This window comes from Colobus angolensis, unplaced genomic scaffold, assembly GCF_000951035.1.
Source record: "Colobus angolensis palliatus isolate OR3802 unplaced genomic scaffold, Cang.pa_1.0 Scaffold130, whole genome shotgun sequence".
Taxonomy (NCBI): domain Eukaryota; kingdom Metazoa; phylum Chordata; class Mammalia; order Primates; family Cercopithecidae; genus Colobus; species Colobus angolensis.
This window is the reverse complement of record NW_012114253.1, coordinates 4,084,812-4,111,814: the sequence shown is the minus strand read 5'-3', so window position 1 is coordinate 4,111,814 and position 27,003 is coordinate 4,084,812. Positions and strand designations below refer to the sequence as shown.

The 27,003-nt window shown below is 49.2% G+C and overlaps 1 protein-coding gene across 1 annotated transcript in view; it reads left to right on the top strand.

The window, feature by feature from the left end:
- IGSF21 (immunoglobin superfamily, member 21) overlaps positions 1-27,003 on the top strand; it is a 101,519-nt gene that overhangs the window by 52,824 nt on the left and 21,692 nt on the right. The window contains exon 3 of the mRNA XM_011934049.1: positions 3,352-3,470. Coding sequence (XP_011789439.1) covers positions 3,352-3,470 — 119 coding nt within the window. The remainder of the gene's footprint in view (positions 1-3,351; positions 3,471-27,003) is intronic.

Below are 27,003 nucleotides of genomic sequence, written 5' to 3'. Positions count from 1 at the left end.
GTTCCATATTTTTGCAATTGCAAATTGTGCTGCTGTAAACATGCGTGTGCAAGTATCTTTTTCGTATAATGTCTTTGTCATAAAAGCAGAGAGAGCCTTTGATGGGACTTAGGTAGAGGAGTACCATTCATCTCATTTGCATTGGAAAAGATCTGGATCTTATCTGGAGAATGGATCAGGAGGGAGATAATCAGGGACAGAAAGCCCAGTAAACCCTCTGCCTCCATATTCCAGGTGAGAAGAGATGCTGACTGTGGAGATGGAGGGACGTGAATGGTTCAGGATCTATTAGGAGTAGAATACCCAGGACTTGGTCACTCTCTGTATTTGGAGGGTGTGGAAATGGGAGATGTCAAGGAGGGTGCCCAAGAGTGTGCCTTGGGCTAATGGTGGAGGACAGGTCTGGACACTGGAGGAACTAGGGAACCTGGGCTTGCTCCTTCAGTCGATGGGAGAAGGAGCATCTGGAGCTGTACACATAGTCCTCAGTGAGAAGCTGCCTTTTTCGTAAAGCAGCGATCCAGGTGTACCCCGAACTGTCTTCTATACCACCTGTGAGGTGTCACCTACATGTGTCACCCAAGCATATTGCTTACGTTACTATCACCTGAGCATGTCATCAGGGTGGCAGTTGCCTAAACATGACACTATAAACACATCTTCTGCAGCCATCACCTAGGTGGCAGTTACTTGCACGTATCTGCCTGGGTGTCAACCATGTTATTATTATCTTATTACCTCATCTGGAGAGCTGCCAGCCACACATGCCTCCCGAGCCTGTTTCTGTACAGAGCTGTCACCTGAACCTACCACCTGCACTTCTGTCACCTACAAAAGTCATTTAGGCAGGTTGTCTCTATAACCAACACCTGTGAGTGTCACCAAGTGCAAATTCTGCTCCTACTGTTTGTAAGCCATGGGGCCTTGGGTAAGTCGTGCCATCTCTCTCTGAGTCTCCATTTTTTTTTTTTATCTAAAGTATGTCACTCCAGGTGACTGTCACTCAGTAATGGTGCCCGGTAAAGAGGCTATTTTCTCAGTCTAGCTGAGTTACAAACAAAGAAAATCATTCCCGGAGGGGAGACAGGTCCCCTGCTGTTCCCATGTCACTGTGCTCTTTCTTCTGAGATCAGGGAGTGGAGGGAGACAGCGTCTTCTCAACAAAGTCCCCATTCTTTAAGTCCTTCCTTGACAGTGGGTAGACCAGATGTCAACCTCTGTGTGTTCTATGTAAATGAAGGTGTTTGTTTATGCTAATGTGTGCTGGGTGGTGGGAGGGATGGGCTGGCTCAGCTCAGTAAGATGACAGTGATGGAAAAAGAGGCTGGCAGCCCAGGTGTTAGGGGACGGTGAGTCACAGGGGAAAAGGAGCCAGAAGACAAAGATGAAGCAGATAGCTAAAAGGACAGAAGAAAAGAGTGAAGCTGAGGTTAGGTTGCTGTGCAGAAACAGGTGGAAGAGCAAAGTGGGAAGTGTGTCCAGGAGGCGGAAGGGAGGATGAAGGACTGGATTGAAAGAACCTCCCTTCTCAGGGGTGGTAGAGCAGGGTCACACACCCAAGAGCCTGAGTGCTAACCAACTACTGCTCTTTCCTGTCCCCAGTGGGGTCCTTGTCAGGCAGGTTAGTGGGGTAGGGCCGTGGGTATGGATCCCTTCCCGTGGTTTCCTGCTATGACTTGGGAACTTCTAAGACTTAAACAGATACCCCAGTCCCGCTAAGCTGTAGCCAGAATAGGCTGGAACTCGCATGAAAACAGACATATTTCTCCAACGCAGCAATGACATAGCCTCTGCAACTTCAGGCCAAGGCTCCTTCCCATCCAAGTGTCCAGATTCCACTTGCCGGGAATTCCCTCTCCCCACAGAGCTTCGCAGGACTGAGGAACAATACGGAATGGCCCCTCTGTCCATTTGGGTGCAACGTTCCTGCTTACAGAAGTCCTGCAGTGACATCATTGCATTTAATCTTCACTGCAGTCACAGGAAGTAGTACCTCCAGTGTTTAGGAAAGAAAATGGAGAGGGGAGATGGACTGACTTATCCAAGGTCCCATGATTTACAAACAGTAGGAGCAGAATTGGAACCTGGTTCTCTTTGACTCCATGTCAAGGCTCTTTTCAATATAGAAGGGAGGAAAGAGCCTCCCTGCTGGCGTTTTCCTTGGGGAGACAGAACATACCAACTCATTTTCACATGGTCTGACCCTGTAGATGCTATAGAAAGATCTAGAACAGGAGCCGTCCAACTACAGCCTGCGGGCCAAATCTAGCCCATTGCCTATTTTTTCACAACTTGTGAACTGAGAATGCTTTTCATACTTTGAAATGGTTGCAGAAAAAACAAGAAGGATATTGTATGGCAAATGAAAATTATATGAAATTCAAATTTAAATGACCATAAGTAAAGTTTTATTGGAGCACAGTTGCACCAATTCGTTTACGCAGTGTCTGTAGCTTCTTTTGTGCTGCAAGGACAGAGCTGAGTAATTGCAACAGATAATGGAAAAGGCAACAAAGCCTAAAATGTCTACTCTCTGGACTTCTAGGAGAAAAGTCTGAAAGCAGGTTTGAGGGGGTCTCTCCCATCCTCAGGGATCACCTCCTCTGAGACACTCTCCCGATCACCTCAGGGGTGGAATTGGCTGCTCCCCAATCGGAGCTCAGATAAGCTCATGCTTTTCCATGTGAGTGTGGGACCCAGATCAGCTTCCCTACCTCCTTGTCCACTGGGATGGGGGCTCCTTGTGGACCTGAATTTTATTGTCTTTCTCTTCCATGATCTCAGGACTGGGCATGAAGTGGCAGCATGGCAGTGTGGAGAGAGAAATTCAGATTTCCATACTGGTTCTTATCTGTATACAGGGTTGGGGGCAATTGACTTCCGTCCCGAACCTCAGTTTCCTTACTTATGAAATGGAAATATGGACCCTGTGCAGAGGCCGTCATGAGGAAAGAGGGAGCTGATGCCTCCAGTGACGGTTTTGAGCCCGTACTCATGCTGTGATACACTAAATGCCCACATCTATTCACCTATGCCATCCTCACGGCTCCCTGGAAGTGGGCAGCATCCCAGGCTCATGGAAGCTGACAGGCTAAACAACTGCTTCAGGACCCACTGAGCACAAATTGGACTTTGGCTGAACACAGTCCACACCTTCACTGTCCGAAAGGCTGAGTACAGGGCCTGCATACAGTCGGTGTTCCCTAAATGCTCCCCTCCTCCCAGCCCAGCACACAGGCATGTGTTTGTTAGTGGAGGCTGCACCAGTGGGCATTGGGATGAGTTTCCTTGAGCGCTGCCTTACCCTGCCCCGCAATGATGGGCCCTCACTCTGTCTTCTGCCTCCCCTAGGCTGCCCGAGGTCCGGATCTCAGACAACGGTCCCTATGAGTGCCATGTGGGCATCTACGATCGCGCCACCAGGGAGAAGGTGGTCCTGGCATCGGGTAACATCTTCCTCAACGTCATGGGTGAGTGCAAGACCACTGGACCCGGCGTCCCAGTGAGGAGGATGAGTGTGTTTGAGTGTGTGTGTGCGTGCACACAGCAGCCATCCTGGGGGCCATCTACCAGAAGTTCTGTTGTGCTGGTGTCTTCTCTCTCCTGCCCTTGTCATGGAGGGTCAACCAGACCAGGCTGAGCCAAGGTGTGACCCGTGAAGTCTTGCCCCCCATGGGCCTCCCCTCAGGAGGTCCCCTTCTCGCAGCACAGGTACCCCAAGAGGACCCTCCCCAGGGAGTGAAGGACAGCACCTCAGCCAAGATGCACAGTTGCTGCAGGGGGAACCATTCTGCCCCTCAGTCAAAAGTTCCCCCTGCACTTCCTGAGGTCTTAATGGAGATGGCGTAGGATCTGGAGACGAATTAGGAAGTGCTCAGGGCTGGGATTCAGAGCTCCTGAGTTCTCACCCTCTCCCCTTGCCTCCATTTATGCACCTGTAAAATGGAGGTAACAATACTGGTGTCTATCTCCAGCTGGCTGGGTCCTTGGGTAAGTCTATCCCAGTCCCAGACTCAGTTTCCCCATGTGTAAAGCAAGAATGCTGCTCTGCGCATTCTCAGAAGCCCCCACCGGCTCTCATGTTCTTGTCAGATACACACCTTTGGATTCTGGCTCTATTGCAAGGATGCTGGGGACTTGGCCTTGACTCTAGACTCTGTGTTCTCCAGTTCTCTTATCAAATAATATTTATCAGGGAAACAAAGCTATGGTACACAGGCAATCAATGAAAGCATAAAGGCACCGCTGTGAAAGCCGCTGCTTCTGGGGAAATTGAAAACCCCCAAAGGCCAGACCTCCAGAGAGACATTGATTCCTGCAGCGCAGCCTGTGGCGGTTCTGGCTTCCCAGTGGAGCCATGATGCAGGAGGTGGCGTTGCCAGGAAAAGCCCCTCTCTTGCAGTTATTCATGCACCAGTCAGCTCCTCTGATAGAGGAACTAGCAGCGTTTGGGTGCCTGGCTCTGGGTTGGCCACACCAGGGAACCTAGGAGGGACATAACTCAGTTTGCACCATCAAGGAACTCCCAGTCTGATGAGAGACATGTACTTAATCAACCATTTATGCATCACAATGTATCGAGCACCTACCTACGAGGTAGCAGGGAATGGACCCAAACTTTTTATAGGACAAATACTTATCTATAGAGATTTTGCAGGAGACAAGCATAAAACACATGCATAGATGAATTGAAAAGAGCGTGCAACATGCTGGAAGAAAATAAAGCAGAGTAAAGGGATAAAGAGTGACTGCAGGTGGGTGGCTGCTAGCATAAGGAGGGGACTCAGGGAAGGCCTCTCTGCAGCTATTGGGCTGAAGGCTTTACATGTGTTACATCATTTAGTCCTCACAACCAACCCAACGGTACATGCTAGCATTAACTCCATTTTGCAGATGCAGAAATGGATCACAGAGAAAGCAAGCAACTTGCCTAAAGTCACACAGCCAAGTTCACAAAATCCTCCTATGATATCAGGCAGCTCAGTGTTGCGCTGGGACTCAGGCATCTTGACTCCAGGGCCAGCTCTGTCACACTGCTGGAGGCAGTGAAGATGCTGTGCTAAGGCCTCACTCTAAGGTGCCTTCAAGCAAGGCCAGAGTCCTGAAAATCCATCCCTCCATGAGGCCCACACTTCCCATTACTTCGCCAAAGAACTCTGAGCAGGTTACTCTCCCTCTGTGGCCTTGATTTCTCCCATCTGTACTGTATTAGTCCATTTTCACGTTGCTGATAAAGACATATCCAAGACTGGGCAATTTGCAAAAGAAAGAGGTTTAATGAACTCACAGTTCCACATGGTTGGAGAGGTCTCATAATCATGGTGGAAGGTGAAAGGCACGTCTCACATGGCAGCAGACAAGAGAAGAGAGCTTGTGCAGGGAAATTTATGTAACCATGAGATCTTGTGAGACTTATTCACTATCATGAGAAATAGCACAGGAAAGACCGATCCCTATGATTCAGTTATCTCCCACTGGGTCCCTCCTACAACACAGGGGAATGGTGAGGGCTACAATACAAGATGAGATTTGAGTTGGGACACAGCCAAAGCATATCATGTATCATCAGAGGGTTGACAGATAATCCTACACTCCCTCCCAGCTCTGACACTTGTGAGTCTCTTACTCCATCCACTAGGCGAGGAAACTGAGGCACAGAGCGATCCCGTGGGACTGACTCAGGTTGCACAACTGGCCTGATGGCCTCTGCTGAGCAAGGGAGTGTGCTCCTGGTAGGCTCAGTGACTGAGACTTTTCCTCTCCTTCTGTGTCACTGCCTGGGGATCAGGGACACTCCCTGTGGGAGGCAGCAGTCACCAGAGACCAGAGCGCTGGGAAGGAGGGAGCAGCTGCTGTAGTTCCACTTACCGAGCGGTCTGATGGGGCTCCATGGACTCTGCAGGCAGCTGAGTCTTCCAGGAGGGGCTGGGCAGGGGCAAAGCTAGTGATGCAACCCCTACCTTCCACCCTGGCACTTTCAGATGCAGGGTAAGGGTGACCCCTGGAAATTCAGGGCTTTCCTGGCAGGATTTTCCCTGACATCGTACCCACCCATCACAGCCCATCCTCTGCTGGCTCAGAGCTCACTGTGTTTGCTGTTGGTCTTCCCAGCCCAGTTGTCCCCCAGTGGAGCAGATCCACCTTTGCTCACTATGCCCATGGGAATTGATATGGCAGCTGACACATCTCCCGTCCCTCCCTGGACACGTGCATGTGCCTGACAGTGTGTGAGCTTCTGGCTTCATGTGTGTTATCTTTTAGAATCCTCATGACAGCCCTGTGAACTGAAGGACTTTATGATCCCCGTTCTATGAGGAGACCGAGGCTTAGCGGGGAGAAGTGACTTGTTGGGTTCTAACAGCTCTCTAAGTCCAAGTCTCGTGATCTAAACCAGCACTTCTCAAACTTGAGCATGCAGCAGAACTGGCTGGAGAGCTTGTTAAATACAGATGGCTGGGTCCCACCCCCACAGCTTCTGACTCAGCTGGGCTGAGGTGGGGCCTAAGAATATGCATTTCTCACAAGTTTCCAGGGGATGCTGCTGCTGTTGGTCCAGGGGTCACACTTTGAGGACCACTGATCTAAATCTCTAAGTATTTCCCAAAATACTAGTTCTGCGTGTATCTATATATTGATGGTTATTCGATATTATACATTATCTACAACTATGCCTATACTCTTACCCATATGTAAATGTATTTTTCCTCCCTCCTCCCACTTCTCACCTCACCCCAAACACAGGAGGATCCCCCTTCTCCCCGATTTCTTAGCATACAAGTTAAGGACATACTGGTTTAGGTCCCAATCTCAGCTCTGCTCTGTGAACTTAGGCCCATTTTCCTCTGTGGGCCTCAATTTCCCCATCTGTAAAATAGGGATGAGGATGCTTCCCTCCTAGGGTGGCTGTGAGGCTTAAAGTAGACGAAGTTTGCAGAACACCTAGCCCATCAAGAATATCATTGAAGAGCTCAGTTACTTGACTCTGTTGTTTTTATTATCACTGTCTCTGGTTTGCCCACTCCCGGGTACAGCAGTGGCTGCCTCCCTCTTGCCCCTGGTTTTGGCCCCAGCAGAGAGAAGCCCGCCATTCACAGCTCCAAAGAGCCCTGCACTGGTCTGAGGAATGACTGTTCTGGGAACACAGCTTCATGCACCGCGGCGGCCTGGAAGCCAGGGAGTGTCTCTGGGAGCGGCAGGGACAGGGGTCTCTGGTTACTCACCTTCTCTGGGCTTCTTCCCCAAAGGTCTGCATGTCCTGGCACCACACACCTATGGAAGGAGTCAGGATATTTCCCAGCTGTCATAATGACAGCAATGCCTCACACGTGCCAGATTTGAGCACTTTCAGAGGGCTTTCACGTTGAGGACATCACTCAATCCTCACTGCAGATCGGACCATGGGGTTTACTCTCACCCCTAACTCACAGATAAAGAGACTGAGGCCCAGGGAAGAGAAGGTATTTGCTCCAGGCCTTATAGGGTGGGGGTTATCTTTGTGCCACAGCAGCGTGGCTTCTGTAGCTCACCAAGGTCCTGAATGGTGACAGGAGGACTGGGGGAGGCAGCGTGGCTGAGTGTTTCTCATACAACATCTCCTGTAACCCATCGACCACGTGGGCCTGGGAGGCAGGCACCAGGATGAGCCCGTTGCACAGACCTGGCTCAGAGGGACATGGGACTTGGCCGAGTTTGGAGGGTTAAATGAGATAATCTATAGAACAGAATGTTCTGGGCCTAAGGCTTGGCACATTCTGGATGATCAAGAAATAGTATCTCTTACGACAAATAGTCGTCGGGTCAGATACAAACCAGGCACAATTAGATCAATCTCTGTGAACGTCTCCTTCAAATACGTTTCAGGGCAGGTTTCAAAAATTAAAACCGACTCATTGCTTTGGTTCGTCTGTGGCATTGTGTTCACACGCAAAGACCCTCCCTTCAAGTGAGCGGAGGTCACTGAACGCTGGGATCTCTTTTGTGTCACATGGGACCCCAAGGGCCGCTGCAGCCAAATTGAGGCAAGACAGCTCCTCCCTGATTTGGAGGTCGATGGGAAGCTCCCAGGACAGTGGGGAGAAGGAGAGCTGAGGAGCTGGGGACGGCCCAGGGCCCACCTGCCTCAAAGCACAGAACAGTTCCGCCAGACAGCCCAGCACCCCAGTCTGCCATCCACACGTCCACATCCAGCACATTCTAACACGGCCATTTCCAGAGGCCTCCGGGTGCAGATGAAAACGTGAGTGCAGCTGTAATTTCACGCCTATAACATCCCACTATGTGGTGGGGAAAGACATTTGGGAGCCCCGTGGGTGACACCAAGGGTGTATGCTGCACACAGTCATTAAAATGTTTTTATCCGAGCTGCAGATAAATTGTAAGCCAATTTGAAAGCTGCGTGCTGGGCCCCAGGATCGCATTATACACAGTCATGGAAGGATTTTGAAGGTTCTTCTGGGGGTGCAGGTTAGGGGGAGGGAGCGTGTTGAGGGTGCGCTGTTACAATCAATTAAATGTTGTGAGAGCCAGGCACCCCACCCCCATCCTCACCGAAGTTAAAAGACTCTGCACTTCTGGCTCCTCTGGAATGCCAAGGGGCAGGGTTTCTCTGCCACCGAGTGGGGCCCTTTCAACCCAAAGCTAAAAAGCAAGACCACCCTCTGCATGCCAGCATTGAGCTCAACCTAGAGTTATTTCCTCGCACAAGCCCTCGGATGTGAGCCTGGTCATCTCTATTTTACGGATGATGGAGCAGAGCCTCCGAGAGTTTAAGGGGCACGTCTACGTGAGTGACAGAGCAGGATGGGCAGGGGTGGGGTGTCCCACCAGGTCTGCCTGAGCCCAGAGCCAGTACTTACACAGCAGCCTTAACTCCCAAGGGAAATTTCCCTCCCTTTGACCATGAGTCACACAAACCTCAAACAAGCACTGGAGTGGGGACAGAATGCAGAGGGTGGGGACTTCCTTAAGACTGAGCCCTAACTAGGTTGCTCAAAAACTCCAATGGTCCTAGCATGGCGGCTCACATCTGTAATCCCAGTACTTTGGGGAGGCTGAGGTGGGTGGATCTCTTGAGCCCAGGAGTTCTAGCCCAGCCTGGGCAACGTGGGGAAATCCCATTTCTACAAAAAATTACCTGGGCTGTGGTGGCACGTATCTGTAGTCCCGGCTACTCAGGAGGCTGAGGTGGGAGGATTACTTGAGCCTGGGAGGTAAAGGCTGCAGTGAGCTGAGATTGCGCCACTGCGCTCTAGTCTGGGCAACAGTGAGACCTTGTCTCAAAAAATGAAACAAAACCAAACCAATAAAATCAAACAACAACAACGAATTCCGATGGATGGGTGGGGCTGTTTGCCTGTCGGGATGGTAGGAGTCTAGGAGGAAGACAGAATGTCTGTGTCCTTGCCTCCATTCCTGTCCCCATCCCCATTTTTGGTTCTCTCATCCACTACTGTCCAGCACCTCCCCCACTTCTCAAACTCTTTGAAAGGAGCACCGAAGTTGGATTCCAGCAGACCTGGGTCCAAATCCCAATTAGTGTCTACTTTTGACAAGGACAGTCTAGTATTGAATTTCCTTTCTGGTAACAGAGCATATCAGAACGTCTTTTTTGCTCAAATATGTTATAAGGTGACTTGGATGCCCACGTGCATGGACATTCTAATTTTCATTTATTCATTTGTGTGTTCATTCATTTAACATATATTTATTGAGCACCTAGTACATTGCAGGCACTGTTGTGTGCACTGGAGTTTGCAATGAACAAGAAGGGCAAAAAAAAAACAAAAACACAAAAAAACAAAAAAATAAACTGGCCCTCACAGACAGTGCAGCAGGGGAGGCAGAAGATGAGCAAGTGAAGAGATGGGGAGACAAATGGGATGTCAGTGGGTGGTAAAACAATGTCAGGAACAACCCATCAGGGATGGGGCTGTTCTAGGTCAGTGTGGCCCCTCTGAGAAGGTAACATTCAAAAGAGGTGAACTATAGGGACTTCATTCATTCATGCCAGTGATTCAATGACTTACTGAGCATCCCCCAGGTGCCAAGCACAATTCTAGGTGATGTGGATACACTGACAACAAGACAAGGTCCTTGCTTCATGGACTCACGTTCTCTAAGGGAAATACCTTCGTGGTACAGAGGAGAAAACTAGTTTTTGGGGCTGCCCATAGCAAATGACTGCAAACGGGGTGGCTTAAAGCCACAGCAATGTATTGTCTCACAGTGCTAGTCCCAGAAACCTAAAATCAAGGTGTCAGTAGGGCCATGCTCCCCATGCTCCCCATGCAAGGGAAAAATCCTTCCTTGTCCCTCCCCTTGCCTCTGGTGTTGCTGGCGATCCTTGGAGTTCCCTGGCTTATAGATGCTGATCTCTGCCTCTCTCATCATATGGCCTTCTTTCTCTGGCTCTGTGTTCCTGTCCCTGTGTTAAGATTTGTTTCTGCTGCTTCTTCTGCTTCTGCTTCTGCTCCTGCTCCTGCTTCTTCTCCTTCTCCTAATCCTTCTTTCTTCTTTCCTCCTCCTCCCCCCTCCCTCCTCCTCCACCTCCTCCTCTTCTCCTCCTCCTCCTCCTCCTTCTCCTCCTCCCTCTCATTCTTCTTCTTCTCTTTTTTCTTTGTGTGTGAGACAGAGTCTTGCTCTGTTGCCCAGGGTGGCCTCAAATGCCTGAGTTCGAACAATCCACCCACCTTGGCTTCCCAAAGTGCTACAGGCAATGAGCCACTGTGCCCACCTCAACAGATTTTCTCCTTATAAGGACATCAGTCATTGAATTAGGACTCACCCTAATCCAGTGTGACCTCATCTTACCTTTAGCACAATTGCAAGGACCCTATTTCCAAATAAGGTTACATTTATACGGACCGCGGGTCAGAACTTCAACACATCATCTTCAGGGACATAATTCAACCCACAGCAGTAACTGAGTCGGGATGTAGCACACCAGGATTCCCTGTCTGACTGTGAAGCTGATACTCTCTGCTCCCAACCCCGTGCGTGGGTCACCCTTCATTGGACACTGACTAATATGCAGGTGCTGTGCTAAGCTCTTGTTGTGTTAAGTCACTGAACACTCACAGAAGCTCTGCCAGGTGAGTACTATCACTTTCTCTTTAGCAGGTGAAGAAACTGACAGGTGATGTCACTTCCCTACACCACCCAGCCAGCGTGTGGCAGGGCAGGGGTATATAGCCATCCTGCATGTTAACCTCTCTGCTTCTCTAGAAGTTTACCAATGAATAGAAAGCCCCTACTCATAAAGTATTGATACACGTTAATAAAATGTTCTACTTCAGGATCCCTGTCTCTCTTCTGGAAGCTTCCAAGTGAAGTTGACAGATGAAGTAGACTTTTGGAACCTGAGGCCAGAGTGGCACCAAACCACACTATATGCTTTGCAAGTCTGGAGCCAGGAAACACAGCTTCCACCCCAAAGAACAGATGTTAATGAACTTTACATGATGTTTCTGGTTGGTTTGTCTTTTTTCAGTATGTTCCACTGATTTTTATTAAGTGTGCCTGGTGCGTTTTTCCTTATGTTTTGTTTGTTTGTTCTGTTCTGTTATGTTTTGTATTGTTTTGTTACGAAACAGAGTCTTGCTCTGTCCCCCAGGCTGGAGTGCAGTGGCACGATCTCAGCTCCTTGCAGCCTCTGACTCCCGGGCTCAAGAGATTCTCCTGCCTCAGCCTCCCAAGTAGCTGGGATTACAGACATACACCACCATGCCTGGCTAATTTTTCTAGTTTTAGTCGAGACGAGGTTTCTCCATGTTGGCCAGGCTGGTTTTGAACTCCTGACCTCAAGTGATCCTCCCGCCTCAGCCTCCCAAAGTGCTGGGATTACAGGCATAAGCCACCATGCCCAGCCCTTTGTTTTTTTCTAAAAAAGTGGTTTTATTGAGATACAATTCATATAACATACAATTCACTCATTTAAAGTGTACAAGACAGTGGTTTTAGCATATTCACAGAGTTGTGCCTCTACCACCACAATCAGTTTTAAAACATTTTCATTGTTCTCCAGAGAAACCCTGTACACATCAACAGTTACGCACCGCCCAACATTGTCCATCTTCTCCTCAGCCATAAACACCCTTTCTGTCTCTATAGATTTGCTGATTCTGGATATTTAATATGAAAAGATTATACAATATGTGGTCTTTTGTGGCTAGCTGCTTTTGCTTTACATAATGTCTTCGAGGTTCATCCGTATTGTAGCAGGTACCAGTACTTCATTCCTTTTCAATGCTGAATAATGTTCCATCATACGGATAGATCATGTTTTGTTTACACATTCATCAGTGGATGGAAATCTGTGTTGTTTCCCCATTTTGGCTACTATGAACAATGCTGCTATAAACATTCATGTACAAGTGTTTGTGTGAACATACAGTTCCAGTTCTCTTGGGTGTGTATCCTCGGAGTAGAACTGCTGAGTCAAACGATGACTCTGCATTTAAACTTCTGAGGAACTTTCCAGACAGCTTTCCACAGTGGCTGCACTGTGTTATATTCCCACCAGCTGCATATGAGTCCCATCTTCTCCACATCTTTGTCAACACTTGTTACTATTTGTCTTTTTAAATATAGCCATCCTAGCGGATGTGGAGTGATATCTCTTTGTGGCTTTGACTGGCATTTCCCTCAGGGCCAATGACACTGTACATCCTTTCCTGTGCTTCTTGGCCATTTGGACATCTTCTTTGGAGAAATATCTATTCAGAGCCTTTGGCAATTTTCAATGGCCTTATTTGTCTTTTTATGATTGAATTGTAAGAGTTCTCTATCTGACCTACATGTAAGTCCCTTATCAGGTATATCATTTGCATATTTTTCTCCCATTGTGTAGATTGTCTTTTCACTTTCTTCATGGTGTCCTGTGAAGGACAAAATGTTTTAATGTCAATGAAATCCAGTTTATCTATTTTTCCTTTTGTCACTTGTGCTTTCTGTGTCATATTTAAGGAGACTTTGCCTAACTCAATGTCACAACTTACTCCTGTATTTTTCTTCTAGGAGTTTGTATAGTTTTAGCTCTTACATTTAGGTTTATAATGCATTTCAAGTTTATGTTTATGTATGGTGTGAGGGAGGGGTCCAACTTCATCATTTGCATGTGGATGTCTGGTTGTCCCAGCCCCATTTGTTGCACACACTATTCTATCCCCATTGAATTATCTTGGCATCCTTGTCGAAAATCAATTGACTGTAAAAGTGCAAGTTTATTTCTAGACTTTCCATTCTGTCTCACTGCCCTATATGTCTATCTCTGCGCACGTCTGGTGCTTTTCTAACCATCTGCCACCTCCAGCCTGGCTCTTACTCTCCAGCTATGTGACTTTAGGCAATGAGTTTCACAGGAAATTCTCCTGTTTAGTTCCTTGAACTTTCCCCTTAAAAGAAATTTACCCTGGGACTGGTGAGGGTTCCCAGAGGAAAAGAGAGTACAGAAGGTCCTGGGGGTGATGAAGTCTGAGTCTACTTCCAGGAGGCCCGGCCAGAACCTTGGATTTCTGGAGAGCTGGATTCTTGCTTTCTAAGACCAGATTCTTGAACGTGATTCTCTGGAATCCCAGCCTGGCACTCCCCTCTGGAAAAAGCAGCAAATTTCCAGGACCAATAATCAGAGTGTCAAGAACTTCTCTCTTTTATTTTTTCACTCTGTCACCCAGGCTGGAGCGCAGTGATGCAACCATGGCTCACTGCAGCTTCAACTTCCCAGGCTCAAGCAATCCTCCTGCCTCAACCTCCCCAGTAGCTGGGACTATAGGCATGTGCCACCATACCTAGCTAATTTTTAAAAAATTTTTGTAGACACAGGGTCTCACTCTGTTGGCCAGGCTGGAAGAACCTCTTTTGACTTGGGAAGAAGAATCCTCTATACTTCCAAGTGAGCTAGGGAGATCTGAGGGCTGAGTGCAGACCTCACCCCTCTCAGAGGCCTGCTGATCTCCTGTAGACCTGAGCAAAACAGAAGTAACACCACTGTGCTTCTCTGGGGGACAGCAATGGGAAAGCAGAGCTCGGTTTGCAGAATTCCCTTTCAAGAAGGCTGTCTGCGCACAGGACAGCTGTGGGGGAAGTGAGGCTTCCTTCAAGCAGAGCCACCGCACAATGGTGTGTATGGTGGTCCAAGGGGCAGGGTAGGTCAGTGGAGGGAGGCTGCCAGTCTGAGATCCCTGGGAAATCCCCAGAAAGGCAAGATTTAGAGCCTCTGCTACCTCCTTTCCCAGGATGCCTGCTGGGTGGAAAATGATCAGCTCCTTCCTCTGTCTTAGAGCCTGAGTGGATGAACCACCTGCTAGACTTGGGCTAATTATATTACCTGGCCCCAGGCGATTACTGTGGCCATAGACTCCAGGGAGCCAGGCTGCTGCTCCACAGGGGAAGCAAGGAGGCTGTGGAGGGAGGCATGGGCTGGCTGGGATCCAGGCCAGAGCTGCAGAGAATTCCCAGAGCACTGAGGGGGAGACAGTATGAACACGCGCTTCCACCTCTTACCCCAGAAACCCACGGGGTCTGAGGACAAGGCCTGGGCTACTCTTACGCCCAGGCAAAAGGCTAGACAAGCCCATCCTCAAGCCCTCTCCCGCTGCCTGCACCCCTTCTTACCACTCTGGGTGAGTGACATGCAGATGCCCAGCCCCTCCAAACTAGACAAGGTGGAGGCCAGATAATCCCCCATTTGAGAATGATCTCTCTAGCAAATTAGCTTGACCATAAATGGAGTTTACTTCCTTAGAGAGCTGAGGAATGGCTAAGGGTATGTGCTTTAGATTCAGACATGACTTTTCTACCAGGTTCTGTAACTAATAGTAATAAAAGTGGTTAATGTTTGCTTGTTTGTTTACTTATTTATGTGAGACAGAGTCTCACTCTGTTGCCCAGGCTGGAGTGCAGTGGTGCAGTCTTAGCTCACTGCGACCTCCACCTCCTGAGCTCAAGTCATCCTTGTGCCTCATCCGAGTAGCCAGGATTATAGGCGTGCACTACCACGCCCAGCTAATTTTTGTATTTTTAGTAGAGACAGTGTTTCTCCATGTTGGCCAGGCTGATCTTGAACTCCTGACCTCAGATGATCCACCTACTTGGGCCTCCCAAGATGGTGGGATTACAGGCGTGAGCCACCACGCCAGGCTATGGTTAATGTTTTTTGAACATTTACTATATACCAGGCACTGTTCTGCTTAACACCTGCTATATCACTTATAACAGTTTTCTAAGGTCAATTCTGTTATTACTTTATCCATTTTACAAGCGTGAAAACTGAGGGGTTATAAAATGTGCCCAAGGACACAGAACTAGAATTCAAACCCAGGCAGGCTGCCTGCCGCGCCCAGGGACCCAGCCACTATGCTCCGGCACCTCTCACTGGAATGTGGCCTTTGGAAGTTTATTTTATCTCCCTAGACCTCAGTGTCCCATTTTGCTGAATAGGGGTTACAGTAGCACCTGTTGGGACATGAAATGTAACAGACAAGTAAAGGCCTGTGTCACTAGCTCACAGTGAGCGCTCTGGGGAAGGAAAGCTGTTCTTACTTCCTACCCATGTGGCTCTAACCCTCACCCTATAAGTGTCAGTGGGGCTGAGGGTAGGGTCAGAACTGTGAGAAGTGACAGTGGCCCTGTGGGAGCTCTCAAAGCCAGGCAGTGACATCGCTGGCCTCCCACCCTGGATGCTGGCAAAGGTGGTCAGGAAAGTGGATGCAGCCCGGAGTCTAATCACACCTCCTCCACCATCTTGCTGTGACTTTTTCTTTCCAAGCCTCAGTTTCCTCCTTTGGAAACTGAGGGTAATCATGCTTTTTACCCCACGGGCTGTCTCAAGGAATAAATAAGACGGCACCTTCAGACGTACAAAAAGTGCTTGGACCAGATGCTGGCATCATTGTTAGGGCAGGGCAGGAAGTTAGAACAGAGACAATAGGAGCCAACTCAGAACAATAAATGCAGTGGCCACACATAAGAGGCCTTTCCAAGCAGAAGCCACAGGACATGGGGACCAATTGGAAAGATGGGAACAGATGTGGAGACACGGTGGACCTGGCACCGGATGGAGATGGTCCTCTGAGAAGGTTCCAATGCAACCATGTGATCTCACTCAGCAGCCAGCAACTGCACAAAATGGGCCGCTGGGGTGGAGAGGCTAGGACGTGCGGACCTCTACAGGCCTTCTCCCTGCCAGCCGGAGCTTCTGAGTGGGGCAGCAGAATGAGAAGTAGGGGGCCTGAGACAGCTGGCTGGGCTGAACTACCACAAACTGGCTGGAGTGGGGGATGCGGCCCACAGGACTGAGGTAGGAGTGGTCAGGGGCCCTTGAGCTGGACGTGAGCGTGTTCAGAGACTGGCCACTGTCATCTTGAGTGCCTGGACCTGGTCAGGGAGCTGGAGGAAGGACGCCCATGCTGCTCGCCTGCCTGCCACGGGCCTCCCAGCCAGCTGAGGTCACCGGCTGAGCGCCAGTTTAGAGAGGGGCCAGACAGATGGGTTTGGGGCTCGGAGGAGCATTTTGAAGCTAACTGGGTCATCTAGCAAGGACGGTCCCTTCCCAGCATCAGCCCCAAAGGTCCAAGCCTGCTGACTGCTTCCTGGACAGGCTTCTAGAACCCTCCCTCCCTCCCTCTCTGAACAGAGTTCTGCAAAGAAATGCCCTTGACCATAGCCCACCCTCACCCAGGAACAGGCCCAACTCGTTCCATCAGCTGTCCCTCTAATCCCCCTACAGCCTGCAGGGCGGAGCCTGTGGTGCCTCAGTATGAGTGCCTACAGAGGTCAGGAGACATGCCTACTGTCCCACAGCAGTGAGTGGCACTGAGATTGGAGCTCAGGTCTTCTGGGACCAGAGCCCTTGACTTCCCCACTCCATGAAGCTGCCAGGAAAACAGAGGGACAGCCACATCTCTGAGTGTGGGACAATGTAGTAGCCATATGGATCTCTGGATCAAGGGCCTCCCAAAAGTCCTGGAAGTCAGTGGGGTGGGGATCTGTATCCCCATTTTACAGAGAAGAAAATTGAGTCTGCTAATAAAAGGAAGGCTAGAGTTTGAATCTGAATATTCTCTGATTGCCACTCTCCTTCCGTGGGGACCTGAGGCCCTGAGCTGCGGAGGCAAGCGAGGCCTTTGAAACCTCTGAACCATTATTGTGACTGGATGAAGCAGACAACCCAGTCAAGCAGTTTTTGGTGCATCTTGTCCCTGGGGAATAGAACTAGCTGCTTGTCATCAGCCCCTCTCCAAGGGAACTCAGAGCCTAGGGCAGAAACAGACCACTTACTCATTCATTTCTCACACTTAAAAATCCTTTGATTCAAGCAATATTTATGAGCACCTACTACGCACCTGCTGTGGGGGGAGCACTGAGAGAGTCCCACCTCCCTTAAGGTAGCTATACAAAATTAGAAATTCATTTTGATATAGGACAGCCAGGATACAATCTAATAGCAATGAAGTTCTCAATTACAAGGTACCAAATGTTGCTCCAGGCACTTAAATATATAAATTCATTTAATCCTCACAATCCTTAGGAGATGTATACTTCCATTATTTCTATTTCAATAAATGAGGAAATTGAGGCCCAGAGAGGTTAAGTAACTTGCCCAAGGTCACACAGTGAGTAAGTGACAGAATTTGTTTTCAAACCTGGATTGCCTGGCTTGGGAGCTTCTCTATAGCCTCTCATGAGATGGCCCAGTGAGCCCTCCTGAGCCAACTGAAGAGATTCTTCTGCTTCTGGAATTATCTAGGCAGGTGTCTGAAGCCCCCTGGTGCCCTCACCAACTCCCTGGATCTTCTGTGTCTCACATACCAGGGCTCCCCTCTTGTTCCAGAGTCAGATCAGCATCAGCCTCCCAGGCCCCGCCAGAGCAGGCCTGCAGGTGCATCATTAAACCTTGACAAGTGTGAGGTCAGTACAATGCTTTATCCTCTCCACCCCTGGGAGCTGGATTTAGTGGCTCCAGCAGAAGGTAAACTTCCCCTCCCTGGAACAGGCCCCTTAATTACTAGTGATATGTGGCTGTTGAAACTGCAGTGCCTCGGGCCCAGTGATTTAAGGGGCAGGCAGGAAGTGGAAGTTACAGGTGTTAACAGAGCTGTATCAGGAGCTGGGAGAGCAGGGATCATAGCGTGAGGAGGCCATAGCTGCCCCTGGAGGAATGCTGCCCACAGGCACTCTTACGGAGAGATAGGTGATCCCACTGCCTCAGGTACAGAAGGGGAGACTGAGGCCAAGATCACACTGCAATTTGGCTTGGCCTGAAACTCAGCAGTCCTGACTCTGCTGCCAACTTGCAGTGAATCCCTGGACTTGGTTTCTCTATCTGCATATGAGAAGCTCATGTGCTGTAGAGAAGCTCCCAAATCAGGCAATCTGGGCTTGAAAACCAACTCTGAGGCGGAAAACTTCACTCACTCCCTAGGAGCAATAATCACAATAATTTTCATAACAAAAGCTAGCACTGATTGAGTGCTCACTGAGTGCCAGGCATTCTACTAAGTTCTTTAAGAGCTTTCTTTGGTTTAATTCTCACAACAGCTACTGAGGTGGTCATTCTTGTTATTCCCATTTTACAGAAGAGGAAACCGAGGCTCAGAGAGAAGAAGCAACTTGCCCAAGACCCCATGGCTTAGGGAGTGACCAAATGGAGTGTCCAAGCCTCTCACTCTGAAGCCAGAGCTTGGCCTCTCTGCTCTGGGATGTAAGGTCCAGTTGGCCCTCAAGGAGTCCATGAATGATGGGTGAGAGAGAAAAGGGCACAGGTTTCCAGAATTCCAGCAGAAGAAAAATAGGGATGATGGGGGAGGACTAAGGTGCAAGCTAAGAGATGAGGAAGTTCCCAGGAGGGAGTCTCCTCCAGAGGAGGGTGTCAGGAAGGCTTCATGGAGGAGGTGGCATGGAGCTGGGTCTAGCAGGCGGGTGGAGAGATAGGACAGGAGGTGCTGCAGGCAGAAGGAGCTCTGTAGGCAACAATCGGGGTGGAAAAGCATGGCAAGAGGGGGGACCCCTGCATGGCAGGAACTCAAGGTATGAGAAGGAGCAGGGAGTAACGTATCATCACAACAGCACGCATCACAACAGCAATCACCACAACAGCACTCACCACAACAACAATCACCACAACAGCACTCACCACAACAATCATCACAACAATCACCACAACAGCAATCACCACCACAACACTCACCACAACAATCACAACACTCACCACAAAAATAATCACCACAACAATCACCACAATAGCACTCACCACAACAGCACTCACCACAACACTCACCACAAAAACAATCACCACAACAGCACTCACCACAACAATCATCACAACAATCACCACAACAGCAATCACCACAACAGCACTCACCACAACAACAATCACCGCAACAACACTCACCACAAAAACAATCACCACAACAATCACCACAATAGCACTCACCACAACACTCACCACAACAATCACCACAACAATCACCACAACAGCACTCACCACAACAATCACAACAGCAATCACCACAACAATCATCACAACAGCACTCACCACAACAACAATCACAACAGCAATCACGACAACAATCACCACAACAGCACTCACCACAACAATCACAACAGCAATCACCACAACAATCACTACAAAAACAATCACTACAACAATCACCACAACAGCACTCACCACAACAATCACCACAACAACAATCACCACAGCAGCACTCACCACAACAATCACCACAGCAGCACTCACCACAACAGCAATCACGACAACAATCACAACAGCACTCAATACAACAGCACTCACCACAACAATCACCACAACAGCAATCACCACAACTGCCCTCACCACAACAGCACTAACAACAGCTGACATTTTATTCATCACTTGGCAGGTGTCAGGTGTGGGTCTACATACTTTACGTAGTGCTCACAAGAACCCTAGAAAGTAGATCTTATGATGACCCCATTTCACTGATGAGGAAACTGTAGCCAAGCGCATTGTGGCTCATTTCTATAATCCTAGCACTTTGGAAGGCTGATATGGGATGATCTCTTGAGCCCAGAAGTTCAAGACCAGCTTGAACAACATAGGGAGACCCCATCTCTACCAAAAAAAAAAAACAAAAACCTAAACTAAATTTAAAAAATAACAAATTACATGAGGAAACTGAGGTACAGCAGGAATAAGTGACTTGCCAAGGTCACCCAGCTGGTAGGTGTCAGAACCATGATACAATCATCAGCCCTGTCCCTGAGCCCATGGAAGGTCCACTGCTGTGCCCAGTCCTGAGGAAGCAGGAAGTGGTGAGGAAAGGGCCATCTCTCCTCCAGGCTGCCACAGGCCCTGCTCACCCACTGTCCACTTGACTTGGCTACAGGCAGAGAGGGAAGGAGAGACCCTGAATCCAGTGCCATCCATCCATCGGATATGGGGAGCCCATGGCCAGAATGCCTGAAGAGCCAGATGGGCCAGGGGACGCTCCCTGCAGCAGCCTGTGTGGGGGGAGTAGGAGTGAGTGTGGAGAGAGTATTTCCTAGGGAACAAAAGTGCACTTGAGGTCCCAACACCTGGATCATGGCAAGGCCAGAGGAAGAGGCCTCAGGCGCTGGGTCTCTGAGACACCCTCACTCTCAAGTCCTGCAACTCTGGTCAGAAGTTGAGTTCCTTTGTGAATGAGGGCTCGATCTGAAGTTGAGTTCCTTTGTGAATGAGGGCTCGATCTGCCTCACCCTGCTCTTTTTTTTTTTTTTAGACGGAGTCTCGCTCTGTCCCCCTAGCTGGTGTGCAGTGGCGCGATCTTGGCTCACTGCAAGCTCTGCCTCCCGGGTTCACGCCATTCTCCTGCCTTAGCCTCCTGAGTAGCTGGGACTACAGGTGCCCGCCACCTCACCCGGCTAGTTTTTTGTATTTTTAGTAGAGACGGGGTTTCACCATGGTCTCGATCTCCTGACCTTGTGATCCGCCCGCCTTGGCCTCCCAAAGTGCTGGGATTACAGACGTGAGCCACTGCGCCCGGCCACCCTGCTCTTTACAAAGATATAATCCAAGAGATATTCAATCAAGCAAATGGAGTTCAATGTTTATTACAGAACCTGAGTGATGGGTGCATGAATGTTCATTGTACAATTACTTGAACTTTTTGGTAGGTTTAGAAATTTGCAGAGTACAATGTCAAGGAGAAAAAAAACCCTTCTCCCTCCCAAAAAACACCCTTCTCTCAAACTCCTCATCTCCCCTGGAAATTGCCTTATGAGGAGCAAGCGGCAAGAATGATTTACTTGCTCTCTGACTCACAAAATCAATCCTAAAATGCTGAAAGGACAGGAAAGACGGCGGCCACACTGTCCCCCGGGAAATCTCCTGCTTGAAGGAAGGCTCGGAGCCAGGCCGTGAGTGCGGTGGGAGGTAGGGGCAGGGAGATCGGCAGGAGTGGCCCAGTGGTGCTGCGGGTGGTCCAGAGGCTGGGAGTGGCTCAGAGCACTGAGCTGTGGAAACGCATGAGGCCTTCTTACCACTGCCAAATTTAGAGGATAGGTGGGCCCTTCGACACCGTGTTCTGCACCTCTAACTGTCTGGATGAGGAAACCGAGACCCAGGAAGGGGAAAATGATGGCCAAGTCACAGAGAAAGTCCATGGCAAAGCTGAGACAGAATCTTCAGTCCCCTGACTCTCGGTTGACACCTTTTCCCCAGACACAATAATAAACTAAAAAAGCCGTAACAACTAGAATTACTCTTCTGCTCGCTAAGTGGCAGTACTTCATTCCCCACAAGCACCCTCGCATGAGACAGCCACCCGTGCCATCTTCATTCTATGGGGGCGGGGGGTGGGTAGGGTGGGCAGGAAGCCGTCAATGGACTCGAGGACACACCGCTTCTAAGCAGAAGGGCTGTGACCTCGGAGCCAGGTTCCCCAGGCCCTAGGCCTTCAAGGCCAGGGTTAAGCTCAGTTCTAAGCCTCAGAAAGCCAAGGCCAGAGTTTGAAGGGACACAATTTTCCTGGAAGGGACAGTGGTTTTGGACGCTGGGGGAAGATGAAGAGGGGTCTACCCACAGCCTCCAAGCCCAGCCTACTGCTCTCCGCGGCGAGGACGAACAACAGCTCATAAGGAGCTGGTGCTCTGCCGCTGGCCAGTTCTTGAATGTGCCTCCCTACCTGCCTCCCCAAGCTTCCGTGGGCTTCCAGAGGCTTCTCTCATAAAGTTGCAAGTATCGTACCTGGTGAAATTGCCCATGTGTGTAATACTCACCTCTCGGATATATTGAAAACATTCGCCAAATTGGCTAGCTTTGCTGCTATTTAAAACAGATTCATGTTACACCCCATAGATTTCATCTCTGCAGACACGGCACCTGTCGTGGGGCTTAAACACATTCTCTCTATTGCCACATAAACTACAGAGCGGAGGCAGTCGCAGGCTGCGGGGCAGGTTGTTTCCAGCCAGCAAAACTCCAGGTGCAGAGAGGGTCTGCATGGGCCTAGAGGCCTAGGGGGCCAATCAGAAAACTGGAGACATTGACAAGTAGCCAGTCAAGGCATGAGTAGACAGTTGCACCGGTTGTGGGGAGTGGAGCTTTGGAGATTTGCAGTCCTTTGACCCAATCAGTGTATAGGGCCAGGGAGGCTCCAGCGAGTTCTCCCCTGTGCCCCTCTGCTGAGGCCTGGGGTAGCCTGACTAAGGTTCTCCAGTTCCCCCAAGCCTTTCTTTTTCTATCAGTAACCATCTTCACTCCTGTTTACTGAGCACCTACCATGAACCAAGCCCTTAGTTCACACAATTGCACCATCAAGTGCAGTGACCTTCATTTAGACCCTCATTTATGACCCTCACTTAGAGATGCACTAACTGAAGCTTACATAGATTAAAGCAGTGGTCCACGTACTTGAACTTGCATTAGAATCTCAGAACTTGTTAAAGCTCAGGGTGGGGACTGCTGGACCCCACCCCGTCCCAGGTTGAGCAGGTCTGGAATGAGGATCAAGGATTTGCATTTCTAATAAGTTCCCAGATGATTCGGATGCTGGTGGTCCAGGGAACACACTTGGAGAACCACCAGGTTAAAGGACTAGTCTTGAAAACAGTGCTAGAATACAAATCTAGATCCAACACAAAACCTGTGGCCTGGGCTGCCCAACACCCCTTTCTTTACAGGTGTGTGGCATTTTTTTTCTCCACCAGCAGTAGCCTCCGTTGGGTCTGCTCTGCCCAGCTTCACTGATTCACAGCCTAGAAGGCTGCCTTCCCCATCTGCAGCACCCACCTTGTTCGCCCAGAGCAGCCAGCCAGAGCCTCCAGTTGGGGCTGTTAATTTTATCTTCTACCACTGCGAAAGCACAACAGCTGGCAGAGGAGGGGCAAGACAGGTGAGCGGGTGCTTCCAGGCACCTCCCTGCAGAGCGGAGGCGGTGTGGGTGGATGATGCCCGCAGCTACTGGGACTTCATGAACCCGCTCCACCCAGAATGGCCCCCATCTCAGATTCTGGCAATGACCTGGACCCTGGGCCCCCCACCCCTCACCACTGCACCAAGCACAGGAGCTCCCATGGCCGCTTTCAAGTTTGGGGGTGGGGTTAGATTCAGCTCTGCAGCTGCCACATAAAAGGGTCTATTGCAGCCCATATAAGCACAGACGCAGCGTTTATCTCTCCTGTTACTGATGGCGGCTCCATTTGGGGGCTTTTTGTTGTTGTTGTTGTTTTTCCTTGGCTGCTGTTACTACTCAGTTCAATATTTAATTTTCCCATAAACCAAAGAGTTGCACTTTTTTTCCCTCTCTCTTTTTCTTGCCGGGGACTCCCTCCCACTAGTGGAATCTGTCTCTTTGGGTCTCTGCTGGGAGAGAGGGGCTTAGGGTGGGGCTGGAGATTTCAGCCTTTCCAACTTGGGCAGGGATTGGAGGGGAGGATGCCTGGGCCCTTCCCCCCAATCTATTCACTCAGTCACTTGGAAAATATTTATTGAGCAAATCCTGGTGTGCCAGGCTCTTGGTTGCAGCAATAGGTAAGAAGACTTCCCTGCCCTCATGGTGCTTACATTCTAGTGAGGGTGTTGGAGGAAAAGAGAAGTGTGTGAACCAATATGTGAAATAATTATACACTATGAGGTGCTCTGTGAAGAAAATATACGAAATGCTGGGGCCCAAAACAAAAGAGAACTTAGCTTAGATTGAGGGGTGACATTTGAGCTGAGGCTTCTTGAAAGTCCTGAAAGGGCTCAGCCAGGCTAAAAAGCTGAGTGAAGGACTTCAGGCAGAGGAAGCTGCAGATGCAAAGGCCCTGTGGCTGGAAAGAGCTAAGCATGTTCATAGACCCAAAGAGAAAAATATCTCAGTGTGTCTGGAGCATGGTGATGGGAGGGTATTGGTCAAGGTGTAAGGTTGAAGAAGGGAGCAAGGTCCATAGCACTGCAGGGTCTTCTGGAATTTTCTTCCACAGACGGTCTATGTGCTTTCCTGTGCTGGGAGAAATGAAGAAAACAAACAGACATTGAAATTGAACCCCTATTGCATGGCTGGGTGACACTAGTTTTGAGGCTAGGTGGAAGAAAGACAAAGCTCCAACTTCCAGGAAACACACACTCTAGTGGGAGACAGACATTGACCCAGAACAGAATAACAAGCAGCAAGGAGTATGACAAGCACAGGGTGCTCCAGGCACCCAGAGGACAGGCTCTAACCCTGTCTGGAAAAACCCAGGAAGGCTGCCTGGAGGAGGCACCATCAGAGGCCAGCCTTAAAGGATGAGGTGGAGTTAAGCAGCAGAAGGCCCAGTGTGTGCAGGGCACAGAGGAGATGAGTAAAGTGAAGAGGGAACCACAGACAACTCAGCATTGCTGAAGCAGGGAGGGCTTCCCAGAGGAGGTGCTCTTTTGAGCAGGTTCTTGAAGGAGCAGAGAACGAGACTAGTGGAGGTGATGGGGAAGAAACTAAGATGTGTGGAACCAAAAGAAAAAAAAAAGAAAGAAATTAAAGTAGGGAACATGGAGGGACATTTATATTCATGGACACTTTTATATTAAGAAGGTGATTTTCTTCTTTTGTGAAATATGGTGTAATGACTAAGAGCTGATTGAAAAGGAAGGCAGTCAATAGAGCAGGCATGCTGAGAGGAAAGAATGGATTTTTTGCAAACAATATAATTTTGAACTTGTCTCTCCCCTCCCCAATCCCTCCCCCAAACCTAATTGATTACCACCCCATGATGAATGACACTGGGAGCCAGAGTGTGCTAAGCACCTTCGCAGAGTGGTACCCAAGGAGCTGGAGAGATTTTCCCTTCCTCAAGACAATGGTTACTCCTGGGAGGGAAAGAAATTCCCCTATACATTGTTCTCAGCCAAGAGAGGGGCGTGGGCCATTGGAGAGGTAATATAATTAAAGCTTTCCTGTTTGCTCAGCACTTTGCTATCCTTACAGAAGGTTTATGTTTATTTTTCCATTTGCTTCTCCTCTCAAAAACCCTGGAAGCTAAGAGGCTGGCAGGATATGTCTTATTGAACTCATTTGATATATGGGAAGACAGACGACCAGAGGCATCAACTGATTTGCGCTAAGTTCTACGGGACGTTGGGAGCAGAGCCTGGGCTAGAACCTTGGTCTGACTGTATTAGAGTCAGCACCCTGAGAGAAGTGGGAGTGAACCTCATGAAAGAGAATTTAACTCTAGTACTCACAGTTTGACACAGGCGTGGGGCGGATTTCCCTCTCCAATGATTCTGAGATTTATATCAGATCAGGTTTGTGTTCCCAAATTTCAAAGGCCACGGGATGATTTACAGAGCCAAGAGGAGCTGCCGCATTGTCTCCAAAGTGAGTTATGATGACCGAAATAAAGTTCTGCTTTCAAGATAAAGACAGGCAATATTTCAGAGTTAATTTCATAAAACCGATCATCCGACCATTACCTCCCTGTGTCGATGTTAACTGTTGAGTCTAAAATAACTTCAACTCCTGCCTCCCTTGGTGGCCATGGAATAGGAGTGATGGAGGTTGGCTGTGACATGCAGCTGTGTCAGATGGGAAGCCACTTTTCTCTTTCCCGATGCTAGAAAAAATTATTCATGGAAACTTCTAGCAGCAATTCTCTCCTCTTAAGGCAAAGTGAAAAAATAAACTAGAAAGTCAACTGGTTTGGTTGGGGGTGGGGGCAGGGATCAGTGGATTCCAGGGAGTTTTATGGTGGTGCCCTGGTTGATCATCATAGTGGACTTATAGAATAGGGTCGGCCTTTCCTACTGCCCAGGTCTGGTGTTATGCAAATGGAATAACGTGTCTGGAAGTGGTTTGTAAACTATGAAGCTCTGCCCATGTCAAGATTTTTTTTTTTTTTTTTGGGATGGAGTTTCGCTCTTGTTGCCTAGGCTGCAGTGCAATGGTGCAATCTCAGCTCACCGCAACCTCCGCCTTCCAGGTTCAAGTGATTCTCCTGCCTCAGCCCCCTGAGTAGCTGGGATTACAAGCATGCAACACCACACCCGGCTAATTGCGTATTTTTAGTAGAGACACGGTTTCTCCACGTTGGCGAGGCTGGTCTTGAACTCCCAATCGCAGGTGATCCACTTGCCTCAGCCTCCCAAAGTCCTGGGATTATGGGCATAAGCCCCTGCACCTGGCCTAGATTCTTACTATTACTACTACAACTATGACTACTGTTTATTCTTCCCCAAGCAAAATATGCCTGCTTGGTGTCTCTTTCTTCCTAGAAGGGTCATTTCAGATGAAAGGTGCTGATGAGTGTGATGGGTATGTTTACTCTCCCACCCCCCACACACGCCCCAGAGAGCATTGCACTGTCACATGCATTTTAGAAAACACAGCCTCCAAGGCCACAAAAATGAGGCACTGATGGTGGGAGCACTGGACATCATTGTCTAAAGGTGATAACAGAAGAGTGGGAGGGAGATTGGTGAGCCAGGGGCCTTTGTTGATGAGTCTTTGCATCTCCTGTGAATACAGTAGAACACAGGCAGGTGGCCTCACCTTACACTGCTCATTCTGTTACCTGACTTTCTACTTGGGA